Source organism: Podarcis liolepis, assembly GCF_965112155.1.
Source record: "Podarcis liolepis genome assembly, chromosome: 2".
NCBI classification, from domain to species: Eukaryota; Metazoa; Chordata; class Lepidosauria; order Squamata; family Lacertidae; genus Podarcis; species Podarcis liolepis.
The window spans coordinates 107,043,007-107,066,928 of record NC_139555.1 but is presented as its reverse complement, the minus strand read 5'-3'; the positions used below and the strand labels follow the sequence as shown (position 1 = coordinate 107,066,928).

Genomic DNA, 23,922 nt, shown 5'->3' with positions numbered 1-23,922 from the left:
CCTAAGATTTCTATCCATCCCTTAATGCTATGGAGATGGACTTGGCAGTGCACAGGTATTCATGCCTCGAGAAATCTCAAGATGCCACAGGAGGGATGATGAGGCAGTCAGCACCGTGCATAGATTTTTGCTCCTCTCTGCAACTAGCTGAAACAGAATCAGTGGCGCATAATAATAATATATTCTTGCTGGGATAGCTCAGCCTGTAGAGCATGAGACTCAAGTTCGGCAAAAGAGCCTTGTGGTCCCTTTCCAACTCTAGAATTCTGATTCTGGGTATGTTTGCTTGATTTATAAAGGCAAAGGAATGCCACTTTTCTTGGCCCAGGATTGTTGATTCTTACTTTTTTTATTTTAGGCAAAGCAGTGTGCATTCGGTCTCCCAAGTGGGGTAGATAAAAGCATGGGGTGCAGAGGGAGGAAGTGTTTAAAAGCAAGTGGCGGGCAGTCCACTTTCACGGTCTGTTTCAGGGTGTTATTTCCAAGTGTGTAGGAAATGTTTCACATCTGTGGGATCAGTCGCACATGCAGCATTTGGTACAAGAAGTCGGCAGTGCAAGAATTTCAGCTTTAAAATCATCTTTAAAAAACAACGACCCAGGTGTCTGGCTCTTCAAATGGTGGTTGCCTAGTTTATGAGGGCTTGCTAGAATTCTCCTTCATTAAGGGGGCATGGTTTTAATGCTTTGGAGGGTGCCTTGGCCTTGATTTCCCCCTGCTCCTCTGTGCTTTTCCAGTTCCACTTAACTCTCCCCCTCCCTTCTGATTCATCCCCATTTTAAATAAATAATCAATCAATCAATCAATCAATTCTACTTAAAACTGTATGAACTGGATTCGGATGGTAGAATGTGAATTCCTTACGGTGTGTGCATTTGGATTATATATATCCTTTCGCGCATATGCATGCAGAATACTTGCCACTCACAAAATTTGCCCTAGAAAGGAAAACTCCAATGATTGGCCCTCTGCTGCATCATGTGCCAAGCAGTATTCTGTTGAAGAGCTACATGTTTTGAATGGCATTTTTGTACAGTAATTTCAGTGGGCTTAGCCCACAGGTAAGACGAAACGGAGAACAATTTGAAAATTACTGTATAGGGTCTTGATTTATTTTTTTTTTAAAAAAAAAACATCCAGAGAATTACTCCTAAATATGTGTGCATTAAGTTCATAGATGAAATTGACTTCCTTACCCCCATTCCCACAGCACATACCCATTGTGAATTTAAATCACGATGCATTCAAATGACTATCTGCATGGAGTCTCTGTATTTACAATGCATGCGCTTGCCTGAGGATTGAACCCAGGACGTTTCTCACCCAAAGTGAGAACTGTGGCTTTAGTCCAGGAGTGGGGATCTTTTTTTTTCCTGCCAAGGGCTGCAGGGGACCACATGTGGGTGGCACGTGGGGCCACAGCCAAACGTGAGTGGGACGCCCCCATCTCTCTCTTTTCTCCATTTTGGCATTGGGCTGGATCACAAGAGCTGAACAGTTCTGGCATCTGGCATAAAATCAGCGGTCACCCCCAAAAAACACGTTCTCACCGTCCTGCTCAAAGACAGGAATATTTTAAACATTTGTTCTCCAGCTGCATCTCTGCCTAAGGGGCAGAGACAGGATTTTGGTCTTTGCACGGCAGTTAAGTTTCTCATTGTGGTTCCCATCGGAGTACACCTGAAAGCCATTACGGGGTGGAACAAGGCAGAGAAAAGCACATTCCTTCTCATTCCAAAGCACAGGGACAGATGTACCTACCTGTAATGCCCCCATCACGCTGCTGCAATGACAAGGTTATGTTCTGCGATGTTGCTGTTGGTCTGCTCCTCCCTAAGCGCTTACGTAGTGCGCTTCAAAAAGGCAACGGTTAAGAGAGGCAAGGATCCTGCTTCCTCCCCTGTAGCCAACCTTGCGCACTTAGTCCCAATGGTTGTCTCTGTCTGCTGTGTTTCAGATTTTATTTACAAACCTGAGCTCCGACAGAAGAGGATTTTTATTTCCCCGCATCGTCTCTTGCGGGCTTACGCAGTTTGCTTACCAATTACTGCAAATTTCCCCAATCTGGTCTTGACTCCTGAGCAGAGTTGGGCAGGAATCTCTCTCACATTAAAGAGAGGGAGAGAATGTGAAAATCTGCTTCAGGATCCTGCTTTAGCTGAACTTTCTATACCCCAAGTTTCTAGTTGGGTTCACAACTGGATCGCTACAAAGTTCAAGGTGTTGTTATACAGAAGGGGATGGAGAACTGCTGGGGGGATTGTATAATTAATAATAATAATAATAATAACTCTTATTAATAATAACCCAATAGAATATTAAAAACACGGTAAAACATCAGACATTAAAAACTTCCCTAAACAGGGCTGCCTTCAGGTGTCTTCTAAAAGTCAAGATAGTTGTTTATTTCCTTGACATCTGATGGGAGGGCGTTCCACAGGGCGGGCCCCACCACTGAAAGGCCCTCTGCCTGTATAGCTTTGCTTGGTTGAAGGGACACTTAAATAGCACGGAATCTTTGTGACCTTCCAAGAAATGTGTGCCATTTCCAAGTCAACAGCAGACAGTCTTAACTGCACCTCTTTATTTTTGCAGCTGGGATCGGGTGGAGGCAGGGCAGGGTTCTTCATATCTGTTATGAGAATCGCAATCTCCTTTCCAACCCCGTGTACACCCCCCAAGCTTAATTTGTAACAAAACAAAACAAGGAGTTTGATATAGAGGCAAATTCTCTACAAAAATTCTCAGTAACAAACATGTGCAGAAAGAACAAGGTGTGCAAATTAAGTGCACTTCGGGAAAAAGACTGTCCATTTTTTGGTTGCAGAATTTATTCTGATTGCAGAAAATGTTGAAGTTGCAGAATTCCTTTGCCGCTTTGCTTGTTATTAGTATGCAGGAAAGTCTCTGCATGTCGCATTCTTGGGAATCCCATCACCAAAGCTGGAGAGCTCCTCTCGATTTCAGGAAATCTAGCACTTCAGGGCAACTCCTCGTATGTGTCCTGCCTCGTGCCTCAGGCGGCTGGATTTGTAGCTGAAGCTCTTCCCGCATTTGCTACACAGATAGGGTCTCTCTCCCGTGTGGATCCTCTGGTGTCTCACAAGGTCTCCGCTCCGGAAAAAACCTTTCTCGCAGTTCATGCAGTCGTACGGCCGTGGTGCTCCGCAGCGCCCGAGAAAGACCGGGTTTCCTCTGAAGCCCTCTACGGCTTCGAGCGCTGCCTCTTTGAGGTGCTTCCTCTGGTGCCGAGCCAGGTGGGAGCTGACGTTGAATCTTTTCCTGCACAAGGGGCACTCGTACGGCTTCTCTCCCGTGTGAATCCGGTGGTGGCGAATCAGAGCCGACTTGAAGTTGAAGCTTTTCCCGCACTCGGGGCAGCCGTAGGGCTTCTCTCCCGTGTGGCTCCTCCGGTGGTGAATGAAGTGCGAGATCTGAGTGAACCTTTTCCCACAGTCCAAACATGTGTAGGGTTTCTCTCCCGTGTGGATCCTCTGGTGCTGAGTGAGGTGGCTGCTCTCCATGAAGCTCTTCCCACACTCTCGACATTGGTAGGGCTTCTCGCCCGTGTGGGATTTCTGGTGCCTTTTGAAGGCGTTTTGATTGGAGAGCCCTTTCCCGCAATCGGGGCACTTCCAAAGGCTCTGGCTTTCGTCTGCCTTGCGTCTCAGATGCTTCTGGCTGTTCTGCCCGCAGACGGCATGTGCGTTCCTACTTCCCCCTTGGTCCTGATGGACTCTGGGTCCTTTCCGAGTCTTAAAACCTTGGCAGCGCTCAGTGAATCTCTCCACATTTATTCGCCTCACCGATCTACGAGGCAAGCGGCTGTCCAAAGTCTCTCCCGGCTCAGGATTCTGCAGTGTCGTCACCCTGGAAACTTCCCGATGAGAATTCTGCTTCATGTTGTTACTCAGCCTGAGGACTGCAGGGAAAAATTGAAAGCTTTAGAGAAGATACTGCCCTAACCCAGGGCTGGGGAACCTGTAGCTCTCCAGAAAAAAAGCCATTAGCTTTTTTAAAAGGTAAATTCACAGAGGATGGTCTGCTAATGACCCATTAGTCATGACAGCTAAAGCAGTGGTTCTCAAAACTTTTTTGAGAAGCACTGCTTTTGGAAATGAACATTTGCTCGCACCACACTGAATTTTTTTTATTGATAAGAGATGCAGTGGCAAACAAAAAGAAAAAGCTCCTAGCAGTGCTTTATTTATAGCATAGAACACAACTCAACAATATGATCATGGGGTGTCCAGAAAGTATAAAACAATGCAGCTACATAAAAACACAAATCATTGCCAAAATATGATTATAAACGAGCCTATAAGGTACAGATGTACCTTAAGTATGTATACAAACTCAATGAGAAGTGTGAGCTTGCAGTATCGCTTGATGCTCTCAGCTCTCATTTTGAAAAGAGATCCATATTCTACAAACAACAAAAAAATATTTTGGGACTAGACTAGACTGAAATGTGTAAATGTTTATTTGATTGTCCTTGACTTCCCACCACATTTGCCGTTCTCTCCTGCCTTTGAGAACTACTGGCCTAAAGGATGGATTGGAATTACCCTACTGCATAAAACTACTTAGTTTCTGTGATTACAGATGTGGCCCATCCTCCCATGTTACCCTCACAACAACAACCCTGCAAGGTAGGCGGGGGTGAGAGAACTCGATTGCCTCAAATCTGCCCAGTTAATTTCATCAGTGAATGGGGAGGGGGGATCTGAACCGGGGTTCCCCCAAGTCCTAGTCCGTGTCCTAAGATGTTGCCAGTCAGAGCAAGAGAGGTGGAATGTCTGTTATCCATTACCGGCGAGGCCAGTGTCACGCGGCCTGATCACAACACTGGTAAGGACCAGTTAACAGGGAACCCTTAAAGGGCTGAGGAAGGCAAAAACCACCACCCCTTAAATCAACTCACCCAACCAGGGTCTCTTCCATTTGAGGGATTCTAGGGATTCCTCCATCCAGGGCTCCTCTTTGCGCTCTATTTTGCAGATGAGCTCCGGTTTGATGGACAGGTGCCCTGTTGTGGGAGCAGAGGACAGCAACTTTACTCATTACTTGTTTCTTACATTTATGTACCAGCCTTTTCCTCCAAGGAGCAGAGAGTGGCGTGCCAGGGTCCCCTCCTCCCCATTCCATCCTCACAGCAGCCCTGCGGTGGGGGCATTGGCTGGCCTAAGGTCACCCAGGGGGCTTCGTGACTGAGTGGGGAATCTCAGACCAACACTCTAGCCACTGTACCACACTAGGAAACCGCACCTCCCTTACAAATACGTCGTCCAAGCACGATGGCAGAAAATTGTTCCTATCCCTTATAACACTCAGCAGATCACTGTGTTCTGCAGAAGAGTGTCTCTTCCAAGCCGCTACAGAAACACGTGCCACAAAAACCTCAGAGCAGGGCCTTTGCCGTGGCTGCCCCTGATCTATAGAACAGCATCCCCCTTGAGATGTTGACAGGCACCTCCTAGCTGCACTTTCCTGAAACCTCTGAAGATTCCCACCCTCTGCTTTTCCAGCTCTAGTGACACAAAGTCTCTACTTTAAGGAGGGGGTTGTATAATTTTGAAAACAATTTCTAGCTGGTTTCTATGACTTATTTGTAAGCTGCCTTGAGATGCACGTGGAAAGAGATTCATAAAATAAATAAACAAGAAGTAGTAATACCCGTTACACGTTTGTAAGAACTCAGACTAAGCCAAGCATGCAGGCTAGGCTGATTCAGTGGGGTGGCAACTATTCGGGGGGGGCGTGCTGCTGGGGGGAAGAGGGGAGGCACTGCTGCTCACTCACACATCCAGCCAGGAAGCCGATAGCCAGAGATGCATGTTTTCGTTTCCCTTTCGTGGCTGAGTTAAGGGAGCAGCAACAGCAATCCACAAACACACCAGCTGCATTTTCCTAGGATTCAAGAAGGGCTCACAAGGTGCATGAATTGGGTTGCCCACAGATTGGAATGCTTACGGCTCTTGGCTATGTTCCTCCTCCACACTTGGAAGCAGCAGTGCTTTTGAATATGGGTTGCAGGGAATTGAGAACCAGTGTGGTGCACAAGTGGTTAGAGTGCTGGACTAGGACCTGGGAGACTGAGGTTTGGGTTCCCACTCAGCCAGGGGGCTCACTGCATGACCTAGAGGCAGTGGCTGCCTCTCAGCCTAGCCTGCCTCGCAGTGGTGTGGGGATTAAAGGGGGTGGGGGTGGAGAAGCACAGGGCCACCTTGAGCTCCTTGGAGAAAAAGAAGGAAATAAATGCAAATAAATAAAATTGCAAATGGGGAGAGTTGCTGCTGTTCCACTGCTTGCAGGCGTCCCATCGGGGCATCTGGTGACAACAGGATGGTGGCCTCTTTGGCCTTAACTGGCAGCACAAGCTTTTCTGATGCTCTTGTTGTTGGGATACTGCCAGGGAGACAAAGTCCATCATGGCCCCAAGCCATCTGCCGGACGATCCATCGATCTCCCGTAGTCACGCAGTATCAGCAATTAGCGGCATGAGTTTCTAGAAAATATCTTGCCACATTCCGGAGCTCATGCACACTCTATCAGCAGATAATGCACAGCAGAAGTCACACGCAGGAGAGCATTATTTACAAGTTTTATTCAGCGTTGATCAGAACAAAGAAAGACATGACTGCTTGTGTCAGTGTCTCCGACACAGAGTGAAAACGAAAGCAATAGAAAACATAAACATCCTGTGAACAGGAAATACGCAGACTCTGTGACTCACAAAGCCTGCTCCCTTTTAAGGTGGAACGGAAATATCCAAGTTGAGGAAATGCTGGTTCAAACAAAATGTTTCAGGCTGGTGCCTGTACTACAATTTGCAGATTGCAAAACCTTACGTTTGCCTCCAAGGTCAGTTCAAGAAAGAGGGGCTCTCCCCTCTGCAAACCTTGGCACCAGCATTATTTCTCTGCTGCTTCCAGACTCTCTGGAACACCACAGGACATACACACACACACACACACACACACACAAGCAAGGGAGATCCTTACCCAGAGAGGTGACTGCTTCATAGTTGTCCACCATCACAGCCCGGTAGAGGTCCTTCTGCCATTTGGCTAGCTCCGCCCACTCGGCCAGGGAGAAATATACAGCCACATCCTCAAACATCACCTGCGGCAAAGAGAAAGCGACCCTCAAATGGAGTTCTGGATGGCTCCACCGGCTCTCTGCCAGAGGCTGTGACGGGGACAGTCCCTAAGGGCCTCATCCCTTCCAACTCTGCAATTCTATGCCTGTTGACCAAGAACCTGCTTGAGAGTTTCCCATAAGGCCACTGTGAGAACCAGATGCTGGGCAAGATAGGCCCTTGGCTTGAACGCAACCAGAATGTTAGAACACATCCCCCTGTTGAATTTAAATTCAACACTGTAAATAAGTTGTGATGGATGTCATAATGGAATACGGAATGGTATAGTTTCTGTAAAACATGCAGGGATTTATGATATGTAAAATGAACCATGGAAAGAGAAGAAGGGAAGTCATTGATATCTTAAGGATGTAAATATGAGTACTTTAAATTGTTAAACAGAAAATTTAACAAGCTTATACAAAAAAAAGAGAGAACACAGCCCCTCTTCCAACAATGCTCCGAAAGATCTAATCCATGCCCGACCGCCCACTCACTCCTGTGCCATTAACAGCAGCTTGGCAGGCAGGCATTCAGCAGGTGCAGCGGCTTTCCTGCATGGAAATAGAGTTTCCATAAGCGTTGTGCAGCTGTGGAAAGCCGCAGAAGCCGTTTTTTAAGGGAAAAATTAAGCTGGAGGAACAAGTGGGTAAGAGAGGGATGAAAGGCGGAAGAAGAGGTGGTGGGAAAGCTTCGCCTGTTGGTTTTCTGCCTGCCGCCTGTTTGTATGGTTCATATATCCGCACCCGCACATGCTCTCTTGAACAACCACGTGGGGGACGGACTTTCCTGAACTCTTTGGGGGAGTTCGCTCACTTTCAAGCCGGCTGCAGTTGCTCCCACTCCTCGGGGAGTTAAGGACGCCATCTCCATCCCTCTGGGTCCAGCCGGAGCCGCTTCCTCCTCTGAGCATGCGCAGGACGAACAAGAACCAAGGCAGCGTCATCCCAGGCTGGGGAGGCACCCGGGGAAACTCCGCATCATGTCACCGCGCTTGACCCCGGAAGCTCAGTGCTGGCGAAGACGACGAAAGGGGAAAGCGGGGCAGCCACGTCCACCGCTCCTTTTCCCCGGCTCCTGAGCTCCCTCTGGTGGCGCCACCAGGAAAGCTCCGAGACATTTTCCTTTCTAAGTAACAAGAAGGCTCAGGAATTCTAGGTGCTGAAATCCCAAAGGGAGCAGATAAGACTATACATGCGACCACGGCTGGGCAGATAATATCTGTCAACTTTCAGGTGGAAAATAAGGGATCAGCAGCCTCGAAAATAAGGGATCAGCAGCCTCACCTGTCCCGGGGACAGTCTACGGGATATCTAACAATCCGGGATAGCGGCGGGAAGCAGCGGGAAACGGCGCTGGAATAAGGGAATTTCCCGCAAAAAAGGGAAGGTTGACAGCTGTGACGCAGCTGTTATTGGCCCAGAGATGGAATGAAGTCCCTACCAGAGAAGAATGGCAGATCAAGTCGATGGATTATGCCGAAATGGCCAAAAAAATCAGAGATCAGCAAGCCCAAAATTTTAATAAGGAATGGGGAGAATTTATAACTTATCTTAAAAACAATTGTAAACAGTTAAAGTCATTAGTAGGACTGGAATATCATTCGCAGTTTAATGGTGAATTTTGGACACAATGGAGAGGTAAAAGGGTTTGGATTATCATAAAAGGTGCAGGAGGTAATGATGAACAATAGGACCCACAAAGGGGAGGAGGGAGGTCCGAGAGATTCCTTGGAATCTTGTTTTTATGTTGCAAGTTGGACATGTGACTGTAAAATTTTAATTGGAAAAACCAAATAAATTTCAAACAAACAAACAAACAAACAAACAAACAAACAAACAAACAAGAAGGCTCTGGCAGATAGGCTTACCATATTTTGAAGAGCTAAAAAGAGGACACATTTACTGGCATCCACTTTTAGCTATGGGATCACTATGAGACTCTTTTTGAATACCCCTACTATACGTAGGCTGTAGAAACTGCAATATATCGCTAGTAGCAACGCTCTTAACTTTCAACGACAAAACAACGACACTATGTACGTAGACCAGACAGGCCTTTGTCCTGTATCAACAAGGCTCTTTTCATGATCTGCTCTGCTGGAAAAGTCTAACGTACGAAGCAACAGGAAGCAATCTCCAAAATTCTGCTTGTGCTGTTGGATCTTTGATGGTTCCTTCACACATCCATGTGATGCTGCCTTCATGAAGTTTTGCCTGGTGGCAGAAGTGGCAGGGGGCAGGGGGAGTAAAAAAAAATCTGAGGATGCAACCAATATCTACTGTGAAAATAGAATACAAAATAAGGCGATTGGTCATTGCACACACTCCATTTATTGCAAGCAGGCAGGGTGATTACAGGCAGTGTCTATACTTCAGATACAAAAATGTAACCGTTCATAGCCCTATTCAGAAGTTGGACAAACGCGAGAAAGAGAGAGGGGAACCATCAGCCAGCCCTGGCCTCCGTTAGTAAGTTGGTAAGTTGCTGGCATCTGAAGGGACAGTGCAAACATGCAAGGAGGCAGCCTTCACAAACATACACACAGGCTTCCATGCAATCAGGAATCCTACACAACTAGGATTCCTGATAGTGTAGCCCCCTTTGTTCATGCAGGCAAAGGCTGCCTGCTTGCACTTCTTTGCACTTTGCATGTGGGCCCCACGGGTGGGGCTCATCAGCACAGCCCTGCTTCCACCTCCCAAGTTTGCCCAAAGTGCAAGGGAAACTTCCGAATAGAGTTTATATATTATAACAAACCAACTTGAGAGACTGCAGTACTGTAATATGCACTAGTAAATGTATATACAGCAACAGGCTGTATATAGATGTTGGGTTTCCCCCCCAGTTAAGTTGTAACAGTCTCTTATAACAAAATATTGATAAATACTGTTTTATTTATTAAAATAGTTACTTCCCCCAGCTTTCGGTTCTTCACATGGGCATCAGGGCAGTTCACAGCATCAGTTAACACAAACGACAATCTGAAAATTAAAAAAAACAAAACACCTATACAACAACAAAAGCCTGGTATTAAAAGGCACAGTGGAACAAAATGTTTCCCTTTTCTAAAAATGTCGAGAGACTAAGAATGAGGGGGGCCAACAGGGCCTTTTTGGCAAGGTGTTCCACAAACTAGGTGCCAGAACTGAAAAGTCCTTGCCTCATGTGCCAGCCAGTCAGAGTTGGGACAAGAAGCAGAGCATCTGAGGGCAACTGCAGTGGGTGGGTGGCCTCAGGGAGCAGATGGCCCTTCAGATCCCAAACGATTTTTAATGGCATTTGTAGAGTAGCCAACACTTTTGAGTTTTGCTCACAAACAAACCGGTAACTGAACAATGTACAGTCATACTTCATGCTGCGTCTGCTTCAGGTTGCATTTTTTCGGGTTGCAGACTGCCGAAACCTGGAAGTACGGGACTGGGTTACTTCCGGGTTTTGGCAGTCGTGGATGCACAGAAGCGCCAAATCGCAACCTGCGCGCGTGCAGACGTCCACTGTAGTTATACGCTCTAAAGCAGTGGTTCTCAACCTGTGGGTCCCCAGATGTTGTTGGACTACAACTCCCATCATCCCTGAGCTCTGGCCTTGCTAGCAAGGGGTGATGGGAATTGTAGTTCAACAACATCTGGGGAGCCACAGGTTGAGAAAGACTGCTCTTAAGAAATAGGGCCCCAAGTCACAAGCTTGGCTGCTGCGACCAGCCCCATGAGGCAGCCCCATGCAGAGTACATTGCAGTAATCCAATCTAGAGGATCCAACATCACATCTGACTCTATTTTTTTCACTTAAGAAGCCCTCTTCCCAAAGTTGCCTCCACTTGCAGGCTGAACAGGAAAAGAGAGGGGGGGGGAATGTGCCTTGTGACATTGCACACTTTACTGGCCGATCAGCCCTGCATTCAGTGTAACATCTGAAAAGGGGATCTGCTCACACACAGCTGTGCACAGCTAGGATCCCTTTTTCAGGCACGGCAAACAGAGCCAGAAAGGAAGATTCACTCTCCTCCCTACACTGATGCAACTTTCTGAAACAGGCTAGAGATTCCACACCGGCTAAGAAGCATACCCTGACAGGCCAATATGAAATGTTTAACAGGTAGTTTTAAATACTTTCCTATAGCAATTGATCAATAAATCTTTTAGCTTTAAGTCTAAGGGTTTTTTCACCTCAGAAAAGTGGGGGGAGGGAGAGATTAATGTTGGATTTTTAATACTGGGTTTCAGCAGTAACTATCTTCTTGTTGAATGCCTAGATTTTTCTCTCTCTCCCTTCAGCCCTCCTCCTCAGTGCAGTGCTGTTGATCTGTAGCAAAAAGAAAGGCAGCTGTCATCGAATGTGCAGTTTATACACACCTGTATAAATTCACCTTCAAAATTCTAATAAAACCATGCCACTGCCACACAGCACACACTTTGAGGAATACTGGCGGTGCGTCATAACCTGCAAGCTACCGCTTAGAGACCAGTGTTCTAGATCAGGGTTTCCCAAACGCGGGTCTCCAACTGTTTTTGGACTACAACTCCTATCATCCCCAGCTAGCAGGGCCAGGAGTCAGAGACGATGGGAACTGTAGTCCAAAAACTGCTAGAGACAAAAGTATGGGAAACCCTGTTCTAGATCCTTTTTAGAGGTGAAATTATAGTCCTGTCAATAGAATTGCAGAGCTGGAAACGCTATCTAGTCCAACCCCTGTGCAGGAACCACAGCTAAATAGGAGGCATACTGTACTTTTCCGTGTAAAAGGCAAGAGTTTTTACTCAAAAAGAATGTTAAAAATTGGACTTTGTCTTATACACAGATAGTGCAGAGGAGGGACGAACAATGTGTCTCAGCTGTGAGCAGCAGCTTGTCACCGGTGATTGGGTGGGTGATTCGTGTCTGTGGCAAGGGCTGCTTCGGATTGGCTGTTGCTGCGTCAGTTGGGTGGGTGATTGGTGGCTGCGGCAAGGGGTGTTTCAGATTGGCTTCTGCTGTGCCAATTGGGCGGGCGATTACTGGCTGCTGGTGGCGGGCGGGCAGACGCTTGTTAGCTTTAGTGACGCGTGCGATTCTCAGCATTTTTGAGTTGGGCGAGTGATTTTCTGCATTCCCCCCCCCCCAAAAAAGCTCAACAACTCTGGGCCATCTCCCCCCATTTTCTTAAAATGTAGTCCCCCCAAATAGGGGGCGTGTTGTGTTATGCACGGAAACATATGGTATCTGCCGCCAGCTAGTCAGAGCTTTTGCCCGGCGTGGACTCTCTGGTGTGAAATAAGGTGCGATTTCTGATTGAAACTCTTCCCACACTCGGAGCACTCATAAGGCTTCTCTCCCGTGTGCAGCCGCTGGTGTATGACGAGGCCCGAGTTGAAGCTGAAGCTCTTCCCACAATCCCGGCACGAGTAGGGCTTGCGCCCCGTGTGGACGCCGCGGTGCGACACGAGGTGGGAGCGCTGGTTGAAGCTCTTCCCGCAGTCCGAGCATTTGTATGGCTTCTCCCCGGTGTGGATGCGCTGGTGGATGACCAGGCCCGAGTTGTAGCTGAAGCTCTTCCCGCAGTCCAGGCACTTGAAGGACTTCTCCCCGACGTGGGTCCTCTGGTGCGACAGCAGGTGGGATTTCTGGCTGAAGCTCTTCTCGCACCCGGGGCACTGGTACGGCTTCTCCCCCGTGTGGATGCGCTGGTGGATCACCAGCCCCGAGTTGTAGCTGAAGCTCTTCCCGCAGGCAAAGCACTTGAAGGGCTTCTCTCCGGTGTGGGTGCCGCGGTGGGAGGTCAGGTGCGAGCGCTGATTGAAGCTCTTCTCGCAGTCGGGGCATTTGTAGGGTTTCTCCCCCGTGTGGATCCGCTGGTGGACCATGAGGCCCGAGTGGTTGCGGAAGGTTTTCTCGCAGACGATGCACAGGTACGGCTTCTCTCCCAGGCGGACGATTGAAGCCTTGCCGAGGCCCGAGGCCTGGTGGAAGTTCTCCCCCGGCTTGCTGCGCCTCCTCCCGCCTCCTCCAATGTGGATCAGCTGCTGGATCACGATTTGGTCAAGATTCCCAAAGCCCTGCTCCTTGCGTGGCAGAGCAGCTTCTTCTCGGCTTTTCTCAGCTCTCTCTCGCTTCTCTGGCAAGTCTCGGCCCCTGTTCTCTCTCTCCCGCTTGCAGCTGTGGGAGACCGTCTCTTCCGAGCCGCCTGCCAGCACCGCCGTCGTTCCGGGCTCTTCCTTCACGCATCTCTGTTCCTTCAGCTCAGCCGCCATCCCATCGCCTGTTGATGATGATAATAATAATAATAATAATAATAAGAAGAAGAAGAAGAAGAAGAATTTATTATTTATACCCCGCCCATCTGGCTGGGCTTCCCCAGCCACTCTGGGCGGCTTCCAAAAGAATATTAAAATACTATAATACATCAAACATTAAAAGCTTCCCGAAACAGGAAGACAAACAGAGCTCAAAACCAGAAGCATTCTAGGTTTTTCAATCTCCTCTTCGGGGACTTTTAGAAAGTAGTCAAGGCAGATCTCCACCTGCTTCCCCACATTTTTAAACCAGTAAAATTTGTTTACAGGGTTATGCTGCTTTCAACTTTTTTAAAAAGTTGCCTCACACCGTTCTGATATTGAGTGAGAGGGAAGCATTTTCTAAATTTTGTGCTGTGAACTGCCCTGACATCTATTGGTATAGGGCAGTATAACAACAACAACAACAACAACAAATAAACAGTCATACCTCATGTTACGTTTGCTTCATGTTGCCTTTTTTCAGGTTGCGTCCCGCAGCGACCCAGAAGTACCGGAAAGTGTTACTTCTGGGTTTCGCCGCTGGCACATGCGTAGAAGTGCTAAATTGCGCTTTGCGCATGTGCACAAGCACCAAATTGTGCCGCACACCTGCGCAGATATGGCGCTTCAGGGTGCGGGCTTTTCATGTTGCGAACGGGCCTCTGAAACGGATCCCGTTCACAACCAGAGGTCCACTGTAATAATAATAATAATAATAATAATAATAATAATAATAATAATAATAATAATATACACCAGTGTGGGTGAAAGGTGTGGAGAATAGACAATTGCCGCAGATCGTGGAGAGAGCAGAAGTACTGTATAACACATGCAAGTATTTACCACAAGGCTACCAGCCTTGCCTGGCTACACTGATAATGTACAGTGGTACCTCGGGTTACAAACACTTCAGTTTAGACTCCGCTAACCCAGAAATAGTACCTCGGGTTAAGAACTTTGCTTCAGGATGAGAACAGAAATCATGCGGCAGCAGCGGGAGGCCCCATTAGCTAAAGTGGTGCTTCAGGTTAAGAACAGTTTCAGGTTAAGAACGGACCTCCAGAACGAATTAAGTTCTTAACCCGAGGTAGCACTGTACATTGCACACAATAAACAACTTTTTGGGGTATCTAGATGCCAACCCAATCAGAGGTTTCGAGTGACACTGCTAACCGAATGCATCCCAAAGTATCATCAAAAATTACACAAGTCCAATGCTTAACTCCATCTATTAAAAACGTCAGGTAACAAAAATACATTTGGGAAAGTTGAGTGCGCGGTAATGGTAGTAACCAATGACAGTTCTTCCATTTTTACCCCTTAGATATTTTTATGCTGTTTTGTTTATTTAACCAGATTTGTATACCACTTAAAACAGCAAATGGCACCTCTAAGAGGTTATCAAACCTAGCAACGTGTGTGCGTTTACTTCTAGGTAAAGTGGATCTTAGGGAGCTCAACTACTCATGTTATGTGGCCGGGTTTTCTGACTATTTAAAGACTTAAAAGCAGCAGCAGAGTGGGTGAGAGTACACCGTCCTAGAGGAAAGGCCTGAAAGCATTCCTCACAAACATACACATTATTTCCCCACTCATCCCCAAAGAGCAGTTTTGTTGCATCAGATAAAAGGCTCTTGTCTCCCAGAGTGGTTAAAAAAGATGCCTCAGTAAGACAAGGAAGGCTTGGAGCCAATAGCCCCCTTCTTCCTGCCACTTCCAAAAAAAGGGGGGTCTTCAGTGGCACAGCACCTCTGCACCTGAACAACAGCCACCTCTGCATCATCCTCAACACTCCTGGTCAGGGATGGGGAACCTGTGGCCCTCCAGATGTTGATGAACTACAACTCCCATCATCCCTGACTACTGACTATGTTGGCTGGGGCTGATGGGAGTTAGAGTCCAACAACACCTGGATAGCTTCAGGTGGTTCCCCGTCCCTTCCCTAGGCACTGTGCAGAGATATTTTTTTTAGCCAGAACTCACCTCTGGCACCTCTCAGGTGGGCGCCATTGCCATTTTAAGAGGACAAGGGAAAAGGGTGAGCTCCAGAACCTCTTTTTCTAGAAAAATAGCACTGTTTTGGTATCTGGAGGCAGTTTCACGTTTTATGGAGCACTGTAGATGGATCTGCGTGGGATCAGTATTTATCACGCTGAAGACGCTTAGAAAACGAAGAAGGCATGTGCATCCTTCAAACATCTAGTGAAGGAGATATGTGATGCAACTGCAATTGGCAGACAATTCCTTGCAGGCCTCCACAGGGTGACTGGGGAGATCTTGATCCATGCCTGCTGCTATGGACCTGAATAAATTTTAAAAAATGTAACCCGTGGGTGGGCAAACTAAGGCCCGGGGCCCGGATCCAGCCCAATCGCCTTCTCAATCCAGCCCACGGATGGTCTGGGAATCAGCGTGTTTTTACATGAGTAGAATATGTCATTTTATTTAAAATGCATCTCTGGGTTATTTGTGGGACATAGGAATTTGTTCATTTCCCCCAAAAAAATATAGTCTGGCCCCCCACAAGGTCTGAGGGACAGTGGACCGGCCCCCTGCTGAAAAAGTTTGCTGACCCCTGACGTAACCGTTTCACGAGCAGCCAGACCCCCACTACCATACAATTTAATCAGAGTTGTTGTTGTGTTGGGGAAGCAGGGGGGGGGGTTATTGGGTCGTTCTGATTTTTAGTATGTATTTCGTGTTTTTATGTTGTTTTTATGTTGTGAACCACCCCAAGACCTGTGGTATACAAATTTAATAAATAATAAAATATACATACACCCACACACATACAGTGGTACCTCTGGATGCGAACAGAATCCGTTCCAGAGCCTAATTCGGATCCTGAACCGAACGCAACACACGTCTGCACGTGCTGCAATTTGCCGCTTCCATGCATGCGCGTGACATCATTTTGAGTGTCTGCACATGTGTGAAACTCAGAAGTAACGCACTCCATTACTTCCGGGTCACCGCGGAGCGCAACCCGAAAACACTCAACCTGAAGCGTATTCAACCCAAGGTATGACTGTATACACACACACACATGTATGAAAATAATGAATGAATGGTTGTGTGTGTCTTCTTTTCATGACCCCTGACCATTAGGTCCAGTCGTGGCCGACTCTGGGGTTGCGGCGCTCATCTCGCTTTATTGGCCGAGGGAGCCGGGGTACAGCCTCTGGGTCATGTGGCCAGCTTGACTAAGCTGCTTCTGGCGAACCGGAGCAGCGCACTGAAATGCCGTTTACCTTCCCACCGGAGCGGTACCTATTTATCTACTTGCATTTTGACGTGCTTTCGAACTGCTAGGATGGCAAGAGCAGGGACCGAGCAACGGGAGCTCATCCCGTTGCAGGGATTCGAACCGCAGACTTTCTGACTTTCTGATCCTAGCAAAATCCAGTAGAACCTCCTACCAAAATCCAGTAGAATTTTAATTCAGCATATGCCAAATTAAATATACATTCCCCGGGGGGGGTCTTGAGGGGGGGTTTGCCAATTCACACAGTTAACAACAAGCAATCATGGACTTCTTGGTATTGGAAAACGTTGATTTTAACAGGACGCAGCGCCGGACAGAAGCCCACCCTGGAAGTGGGTGGGTGGTCCGCTTCAAAGCGTTACCTGCAAAGAGAGCAAGTCACTTCCTTGCCCTCCACCCCACGGATCACCTGAGCAGTTTCCAGCTGGCAGCGTTCGCCAAGCCCGGCGCGTTCTCTGAGGGCAGTCTTCACTCCGGTCCGGCGAGGAAGCGGGCTCGGCCTGGCGGCTCTGCGCTCCCTGCAGCCGCAGCGATGGCGGCCGCTCTGTTGTTGATACTCCAGGAAGTTCGTCCGTCCTCCCAAACCAGCTGATCGGAGCTGGGGTGGAAAAAGAGCAGCGACTTCCCCGGGATCGACGAGCAAGAGCCCTCTGCTGGCACGGCGCCAGACCGGAAAGCACCCGATTTTGGCACCCGGTCCAGAGACTTTTTAAAGAGGATGGCCAGCTTTTCCTTTCTTTTTCATTATTATTTTTTTGAATATAATTTAACCAGCTCAGTATTTAAACAGGGAGGGAAGGACCAAACACGCACGTTTCGTATTACATTTCTGAATGCCGAACGCTCCTCGCAAGCAGAAAGCCAGTGCTTCGGGGCAGAGCGTTCCTGCCAGTCATTTGCTTGCAGTGCGGGTTTACTATTATCGCAGGGAGGTTTAAAAGAATAATGCTGTAGGGACTATTCAAAAGCATAATTTTCTTATATACACACTGAAATCAGTGCCGGATTTACGTATAAGCTAAACAAGGTATAGCTTAGGGCCCCCACTCTCTTGGTGTCCCCCCCCCCAAAGTTCACTATTAATATACTTCTTAATTGTATTTCAGTTCAACAATTACTTTGATAAAATACATATATTATGTGCAAATGACTTTAGATACCTATTAGGTCCATAAATTTCCATATAGCATATATTCAACACACAAAAAACAGTGACAATCTGTTGCTGACAAAGGACAGCTGGGCATATAAAGGGCCCCATTACCTTCAGTAGGGCCCCATTACCTTCATAAGACTTTTTGCCCATACATATCTTTGCTAGAATTTGCATTCTTCCTCTGCAGCGTTCCAAGATGAGATGCTTGATGTTGGAGTGCTGGGTTGGACCAATATAGTGTGTTGCCTGAGGCAACGGGCAAGAGTGGAACCAAGCCACACCCAGTCAGTGGACCCACCAGTGCCCAGTGGCTTGTGCTCCCCATGGACTCACCCACTGCTGTATTTGGCCTTGAGGGCAAAAAGGCCACCAGCCCTGCCATACATGTTTAGCAACGCAGAAAGGATTAAAAAGCCAGGATATGACAAGGGAGTTGCAAAGATAAGTGTGTCCTACATGGAGCAACTCTCTGCCTTAATGGTGGTAGTAGTAAATTGTCATTGTCATTGTTGTTATTGTTATTTTACCCCACCCATCTGACTGGGTTGCCACTCTGGGAGGCTTCCAACATATATAAAAGCCTAATAAAACACACACTAAAAACTTCCCTAAACAGGGTTGCCTTCAGATGTCTTCTAAAGGTTACATAGTTGCTCATTTCCTTGACATCTGATGGGAGGGCGTTCTACAGGGCGGGCGCCACTACCAAGGTGGCCCTCTGCCTGATCCCCTATAGCTTCACTTCTCGCATTGAGTGAACCACCAGAAGGCCCTCAGAGCTGGACCTCAGTGTCTGGGCAGAACGATGGAGGTGGAGACGCTCCTTCAGGTATACTGGTCCCAGGCCGTTTAGGGCTTTAAAGGTCAGCGCCAACACTTTGAATTGTGCTTGGAAACGTACTGGGAACCAATGTAAGTCTCCGGCATTTCAGGAAGCAGGCCTGTGGAAGTGCTTTTCCTGAGAGCTCTCTGAGCGACTCTCCAAAGTTTTGGGAAGAGGTCTTACAATGGGAGACTTACAAAAGACATTCCAGAGTTGCATCCTATTTCCCTTAGCTTGCAGTTCCAATTTGTTAAGCAGAAGGGCACCAGGACAACAGCACAGAGGAGGAGGAGGAGGAGATAGCACCTATGGTATTTATTTGAGTCAATCTCTTCGGCTCAGGAAGGTAACAAATATAAAATGCAAACAATTTTTTCAAATAAATAACTAACAAATATGGTTTGCCCTGGCTTATCTTGAGCCATCAAAAGTCAGCTGTTGGATTTAAGTGTTTTATTACTGATACAGTGATATTTTCATATGTGTGTGTGTGTGCACACACACAAACAAACAAATACAAAAGAATAATATGGAAAAATTCCTTCCCCCAAGTGTCCTACACTGTAAAATTAGACAAGAGATCAAAGGATCGATAATGGAAGACTACACTAAACAAAAGTATACTCCAACTTAAGATCTGAGCACACACGGATGATTTCCCAGTGTTCCAAGCGTTTAAACAGGTTTCGCTGCTGTGTGGATCTTCTGATGCCTGGTAAGGTGCGAGATCCATCGGAAACTTTTCCCACACTGCGAGCACGAGTAGTGTTTCTCTCCTGTGTGAACTCTCTGGTGTGTGAGGAGACTTGCGTTCACGTGAAAACCTTCCCCACAGTCAGGACATTTATAAGGCTTCTCGGAGGTGTGTACTTTTTGGTGCTTGATGAGGACGGAGCTGTAGCTGAAGCTCCTCCCGCACTCGAGGCACTTGTAGGGTTTCTCGCCCGTGTGTATTCTCTGGTGAATGAGGAGGTTTGAGCTCCGGTTGAAGCACTTCCCACAGTCGGAGCACTGGTAAGGTTTTTCTCCCGCGTGCTCAATCTGGTGCCTGATGAGATCGGAGCTGTACCGGAAGTTTTTCCCACACTCGAGACATTTATAGAGCTTCTCCCCTGTGTGGGTTCTCTGGTGGGTAATGACATGTGAGGAGTGGTTGAAGCTTTTCCCACAAGTCATACAGGTGTACGGCCTTTCGCCCGTGTGGATTCTCTGATGAGCAATGAGGTGCGAACTCTTACTGAAGCTCTTCCCACACTCTGCACACTTGTAGGGCTTCTCCCCCGTGTGGACTCTCTGATGCGCGTTGAGGGCTGAGGTCCTGTTGAAGACTTTCCCACAGTCAGGGCAAGGGTGCTGTTTCTTTGACATCCGATTTTTTTGTTGAACAGGCAGCTTTCTTGCTTCCTCGGAGTGTCCTTGGGAAGGGAAACACTTCGGTCTTTCCGATTCAGAGCACTTGTTCGCTTGTGTTTCTGGCCCCTGTTGATTTTCAGAATCATCATCTACTTGGCAACAACTCCACGGGGATATTTCTGCTGCTGCCTTATGCAGTTTCACCTGTTCAGGACTTTCCTTCTGAAAAGTCTCCTCCATTTTCTATTCAGTGGCTGAAAGAAAAGAGAATCCAGACTTGTTTTAAACTAGAACAGTATCTATCAACCAGAGCTACTAGAATATATAATTCTAACACATCCTTAGAATTAAAGAACAGGGGTATCTCTGAGCACATTCTGCGCCTAGGAATTAAATCTCAGTACTGTACCCAAGTGGTGCTGAAGGAGACTCTTGGCAGAGTCTTCTTGCAGTACATGGGACTCTTGAGAGTCCCGTGGACTGCAGGAAGATCAAACCTCTCCATTCTTAAGGAAATCTGCCCTGAGTGCTCACTGGAAAGACAGATCCTGAAGCTGAGGCTCCAATACTTTGGCCACCTCATGAGAATAGAAGACTCCCTGGAAAAGAACCTGATGTTGGGAAAGATTGAGGGCACAAAGAGAAGGGGGAGACAGAGGACGAGATGGTTGGACAGTGTTCTCGAAGCTACCAGCATGAGTTTGACCAAACTGAGGGAGGCAGTGGAAGATCGGAGTGCCTGGTGTGCTCTGGTCCACGGGGTCACGAAGAGTCGGACTCGACTAAACGACTAAACAACAACAACACTGTACCAAAGCTGAATTTTGCCCACAGACTCTTCATACAGAAGTTCTCTCCTGCTTTGCTTTCTTCATTTCAGCAGCCTAATTTTGGTGGGGAGAGTTATTTTGTTGCTACTGTTGCTGAACAGTGAGTGGGGTGTCAGAAACCCACCTGGATCTACTGCAAACTACCCAGCCATCTATCTACTAACCAGATGCCTGTGCAAAACCCTTAAGTAGGACCAGACTGCACCCTTACTCTCCCCACGTGTCAGTAGTAGATAGGTAGCCGTGTTGGTCTGCCATAGTCAAAATAAAAAAATTCCTTCCAGTAGCACCTTAAAGACCAACTAAGTTAGTTCTTGGTATGAGCTTTCGTGTGCATGCATGTGTGTATCTGAAGAAGTGTGCATGCACACGAAAGCTCATACCAAGAACTAACTTAGTTGGTCTTTAAGGTGCTACTGGAAGGAATTTTTTTATTTCTCCCCACGTGTGATTCCCCAATGTTCGATAGCAGAGCGTACTGCCTCCAACACTGGATGTGCAGCATAGCCCTCTTGGCCAGTAGTAGCCACGGAGAACCTTTCTCCTCCTGGATCGCATCCCTTGCTGCAATGCCAGAGGTTGAAATGTGACCTGGATCGGCGTCAAATCGTGTCGTGCAACCTCCCCTTCTCCCCCTTGCAGACGGAGCTATTACTTCTCATTAGTAGAGAGTTCACGCCCCACCCCTCTAGTGTGGAAATAATCACAAAAGAAAACCATCTCCCTTGCTCTTCTGCGCCCCTCTCCTCCGCGCGCAACGCGTGCCAACTCCATCCTTTGCAAGCGCAAGCGTGCGCGCATCCCCAGCGCCACCCGCAACTTTCATCCTGGATCGCGCTGCCCCCCCCCCCCCAGCGCTTCCTCCTGGCATCTGTCTCACTCACCCGGGATTGTTCCCGCAAGAGCCTCCTCGCACCCCCTCCCCTCCTCCCGCCTATCCCGCTTGACAAAGGCTGGGGCGCGTCAGTTCCCACTCCGGTCGGGCTCCGAGAGGAGGAGGGCGGAGGAAGCGCAGCGCGCCCCGGCGGCTGCCTCTCTGCCTGCAGGCTCCCTCGGAGGAGAAAGCGGCGTTGCAGACGGCGCCGGCGTGGCCCACTCGGAGCCAGGATGTTCCTGAGCAGAGGAGGAAGAGAAGAGCAGCTTCCTCTAGGCTTGGCGAGCTTAAAGCGAGAGGCCTCTGGTGGCCGCGGCAACTTTCGGCACTGGGGTTTCTCTTCACCAGCCCCCACCCCTCCGCCCCCGTCCCCATGGGGGGGCAAGGAAGGGCAGGTGCCCCCCTAAATAAAGTAAATCGATACAAAATAACGGAGGTTATGCCCCCCCCACTAACATAAAGCCTGGCTACCAGGGGGTACCAACTTGAATAAAATATTGGGGGGGGGGTGCAGGTAAGCCGCGCCCCACATAATTATTATTTATTTATTTATTTATTTATACCCCGCCCATCTGGCTGGGCTTCCCCAGTCACTCTGGGCGGCTTCCAAAAGAATATTAAAATACTATAATACATCAAACATTAAAAGCTTCCCTAAAGAGGGCTGCCTTCAGATGTCTTCTAAAAGCCTGGTAGTTGTTGTTCTCTTTGACATCTGGTGGGAGGGCGTTCCACAGGGAAGGTGCCACTTCCGAGAACATCACATGGTGTGGTGCATGCACACCGTTTCAATGACAATGCCATTCTCAAATATTTATTGGGGTGGGTCGAAGCCGCCACGCCCCAAGGAGTTAGCTCCTGTGCTGGCTACACCCATGCCTGTTCCCAGGATTTGGGGTGGGCAGAGCTCCAGGAAAATGAAATAATAATAAAGATGTGAGTCTTGATGCACATGAAAGGGTGACTTCGCTTTTCTGGTCCACAAACCGGATTCCTGGGATGGGAAAGTCTCCATCCTACCTACTGGAACTAAGGAGGAGGAAGTGGTCAAGGCACTGCTACCACCTCCTGGGGTGATATAGTAAATTGTAAGCTGGTAGCAAGTAAGAAAGCAGGAGGATGGCTGAGGGCACACTGAGGTTACGATCCGATAATCTTTATTGTCATTGTCCCATACAGAACAACAAAATTGAAAAATCTACATCAGACATTCAAAAACCAACAAGCCTGCTATCCCAACTATCCCAGCCTGGTTAGCCCCTAAAAACTCTGATACCCCATTTACCCTAAAGGCCCAGCTGCCATTGTTTCCACTTACCTCTGCCAAACTCTTTGCGTATGTTCTCTACCATACTCTGCCAGGCGCCCAGGCCAGGGGTTTTCTAGTGGTGGCTCCACAAATGTAGAAAACATCAAGCAGGTCTAACGCCAAGCTGTTTTCAAGCTGGCTTTGGCTTCCCTTTTCTTTTTGCAATTATTTTCCAGGTTAGGAGAACATCCTTCAAGAAACAGATCAAAATTCCTTTGAGCTTTAAATAGAGTTCCAGAATTTTCTTTAGTGTGTGGGAGTGGCAGTCATGGCTTGATTGGTGTCAGCTGGAGGTGCAAATAAAAGGAAGTTGCTGGCTGCAACTTCGTCAAGAAGAAAGCACACACACACACATGCTGAGTTTATACCGTGCTGGAGAGGTGTAGAAAGAATGTAACTAGTTTGTATATATTTGCAATAGAAATGTTTGTGCAACCAGTCAAGCAATAAAGAAACTCTTGACTGAGGAATTTGACAACAGCTACTGTTCTTGTCGCCTTTCTCCAGGGAAATACTCCGCTATAAACGTGTGAAAAGTGGTTTTACCGAGGTGCTGCCACGCAAGCAGATAGCGCAAGCCGAAGTGTGTGTGTGGGAACCTCCAATAGTTCGAGAGTGCTTTACAGATGGAGGAAACCCAATGGTGTTAACCAAAGCTTGCTTTCCGGAAGCCATGACTGAGCCAGGGCCCAGGCTGAATGCTGTGGGAGCTAAAAAGATACAGGCCAAACTTTCCTGAGCACATTCTTCCTGCCACAGAACTTTGAAAGTGTTAACGGAAAAATCCGAGGGCTCCCTTGGACAAAAACAAAGACACCAACCAGGATAACTTGGAGCAAAACAGCAGCCTGTAGGCTTGGCCTTTATTGGATACTGTCATGGCAGGACTCCCACCCGCAACAAGATGAAGCAAAATG

The 23,922-nt window shown here is 47.8% G+C and overlaps 3 protein-coding genes and 1 long non-coding RNA gene across 10 annotated transcripts in view; 1 reads left to right on the top strand and 3 right to left on the bottom strand.

The window, feature by feature from the left end:
• Positions 1–2,545: 2,545 nt before the first annotated feature.
• LOC310701711 (uncharacterized protein) lies at positions 2,546–8,951 on the bottom strand. 2 transcript variants are annotated; one of them, XM_083493003.1, is made up of 4 exons: positions 7,958–8,948; positions 7,005–7,125; positions 4,925–5,029; positions 2,546–3,922 (listed from the first exon to the last, which is right to left on the bottom strand). In XM_083493003.1, the coding sequence occupies exons 1-4, from the start codon at positions 8,012–8,014 to the stop codon at positions 2,973–2,975; spliced, it is 1,233 nt and encodes a 410-aa protein (XP_083349129.1). In that variant the 5' UTR covers positions 8,015–8,948; the 3' UTR covers positions 2,546–2,972. The 2 variants fall into 2 exon arrangements, with proteins under 2 accessions (XP_083349129.1, XP_083349130.1); XM_083493004.1 differs by lacking the exon at positions 4,925–5,029 and having other exon boundaries at positions 7,958–8,951.
• Positions 8,952–9,451: 500 nt separating this feature from the next.
• LOC310701810 (uncharacterized protein) lies at positions 9,452–17,277 on the bottom strand. Of its 6 annotated transcripts, none has more exons than XR_014523113.1 (4): positions 17,023–17,277; positions 10,768–13,379; positions 10,640–10,704; positions 9,452–10,537 (listed from the first exon to the last, which is right to left on the bottom strand). XR_014523113.1 is itself a non-coding variant. In XM_083493210.1 (2 exons), exon 2 carries the CDS (start codon positions 13,369–13,371, stop codon positions 12,358–12,360), a length of 1,014 nt encoding a protein of 337 aa, XP_083349336.1. In that variant the 5' UTR covers positions 13,372–13,379; positions 17,023–17,277; the 3' UTR covers positions 9,452–12,357. The 6 variants fall into 6 exon arrangements, 2 of the variants coding, with proteins under 2 accessions (XP_083349336.1, XP_083349335.1); XR_014523115.1 differs by having other exon boundaries at positions 17,070–17,276; XR_014523112.1 differs by having other exon boundaries at positions 10,640–13,379.
• LOC310702211 overlaps positions 10,701–23,922 on the top strand; it is a 68,735-nt gene continuing 55,513 nt past the window's right edge. The window contains exon 1 of the long non-coding RNA XR_014523361.1: positions 10,701–10,783. This is a non-coding gene — a long non-coding RNA (uncharacterized lncRNA). The remainder of the gene's footprint in view (positions 10,784–23,922) is intronic.
• LOC310701858 (uncharacterized protein) lies at positions 18,840–22,030 on the bottom strand. Its single transcript, XM_083493313.1, has 2 exons — positions 21,707–22,030; positions 18,840–20,246 (listed from the first exon to the last, which is right to left on the bottom strand). Exon 2 carries the CDS (start codon positions 20,230–20,232, stop codon positions 19,315–19,317), a length of 918 nt encoding a protein of 305 aa, XP_083349439.1. The 5' UTR covers positions 20,233–20,246; positions 21,707–22,030; the 3' UTR covers positions 18,840–19,314.

Coding starts and splice junctions, on each gene's coding strand:
- LOC310701858 (XM_083493313.1), bottom strand. CDS start 20,232: ATGGAGGAGACTTTTCAGAAGGAAAGTCCTGAACAGGTGAAACTGCAT.
- LOC310701711 (XM_083493003.1), bottom strand. CDS start 8,014: ATGGAGATGGCGTCCTTAACTCCCCGAGGAGTGGGAGCAACTGCAGCC. Junction 5,030..7,004: donor TGAAGCAGTCACCTCTCTGG/GTAAGGATCTCC, acceptor CTCCCACAACAG/GGCACCTGTCCATCAAACCG. Junction 3,923..4,924: donor ATGGAAGAGACCCTGGTTGG/GTGAGTTGATTT, acceptor TTTTCCCTGCAG/TCCTCAGGCTGAGTAACAAC.
- LOC310701810 (XM_083493210.1), bottom strand. CDS start 13,371: ATGGCGGCTGAGCTGAAGGAACAGAGATGCGTGAAGGAAGAGCCCGGA.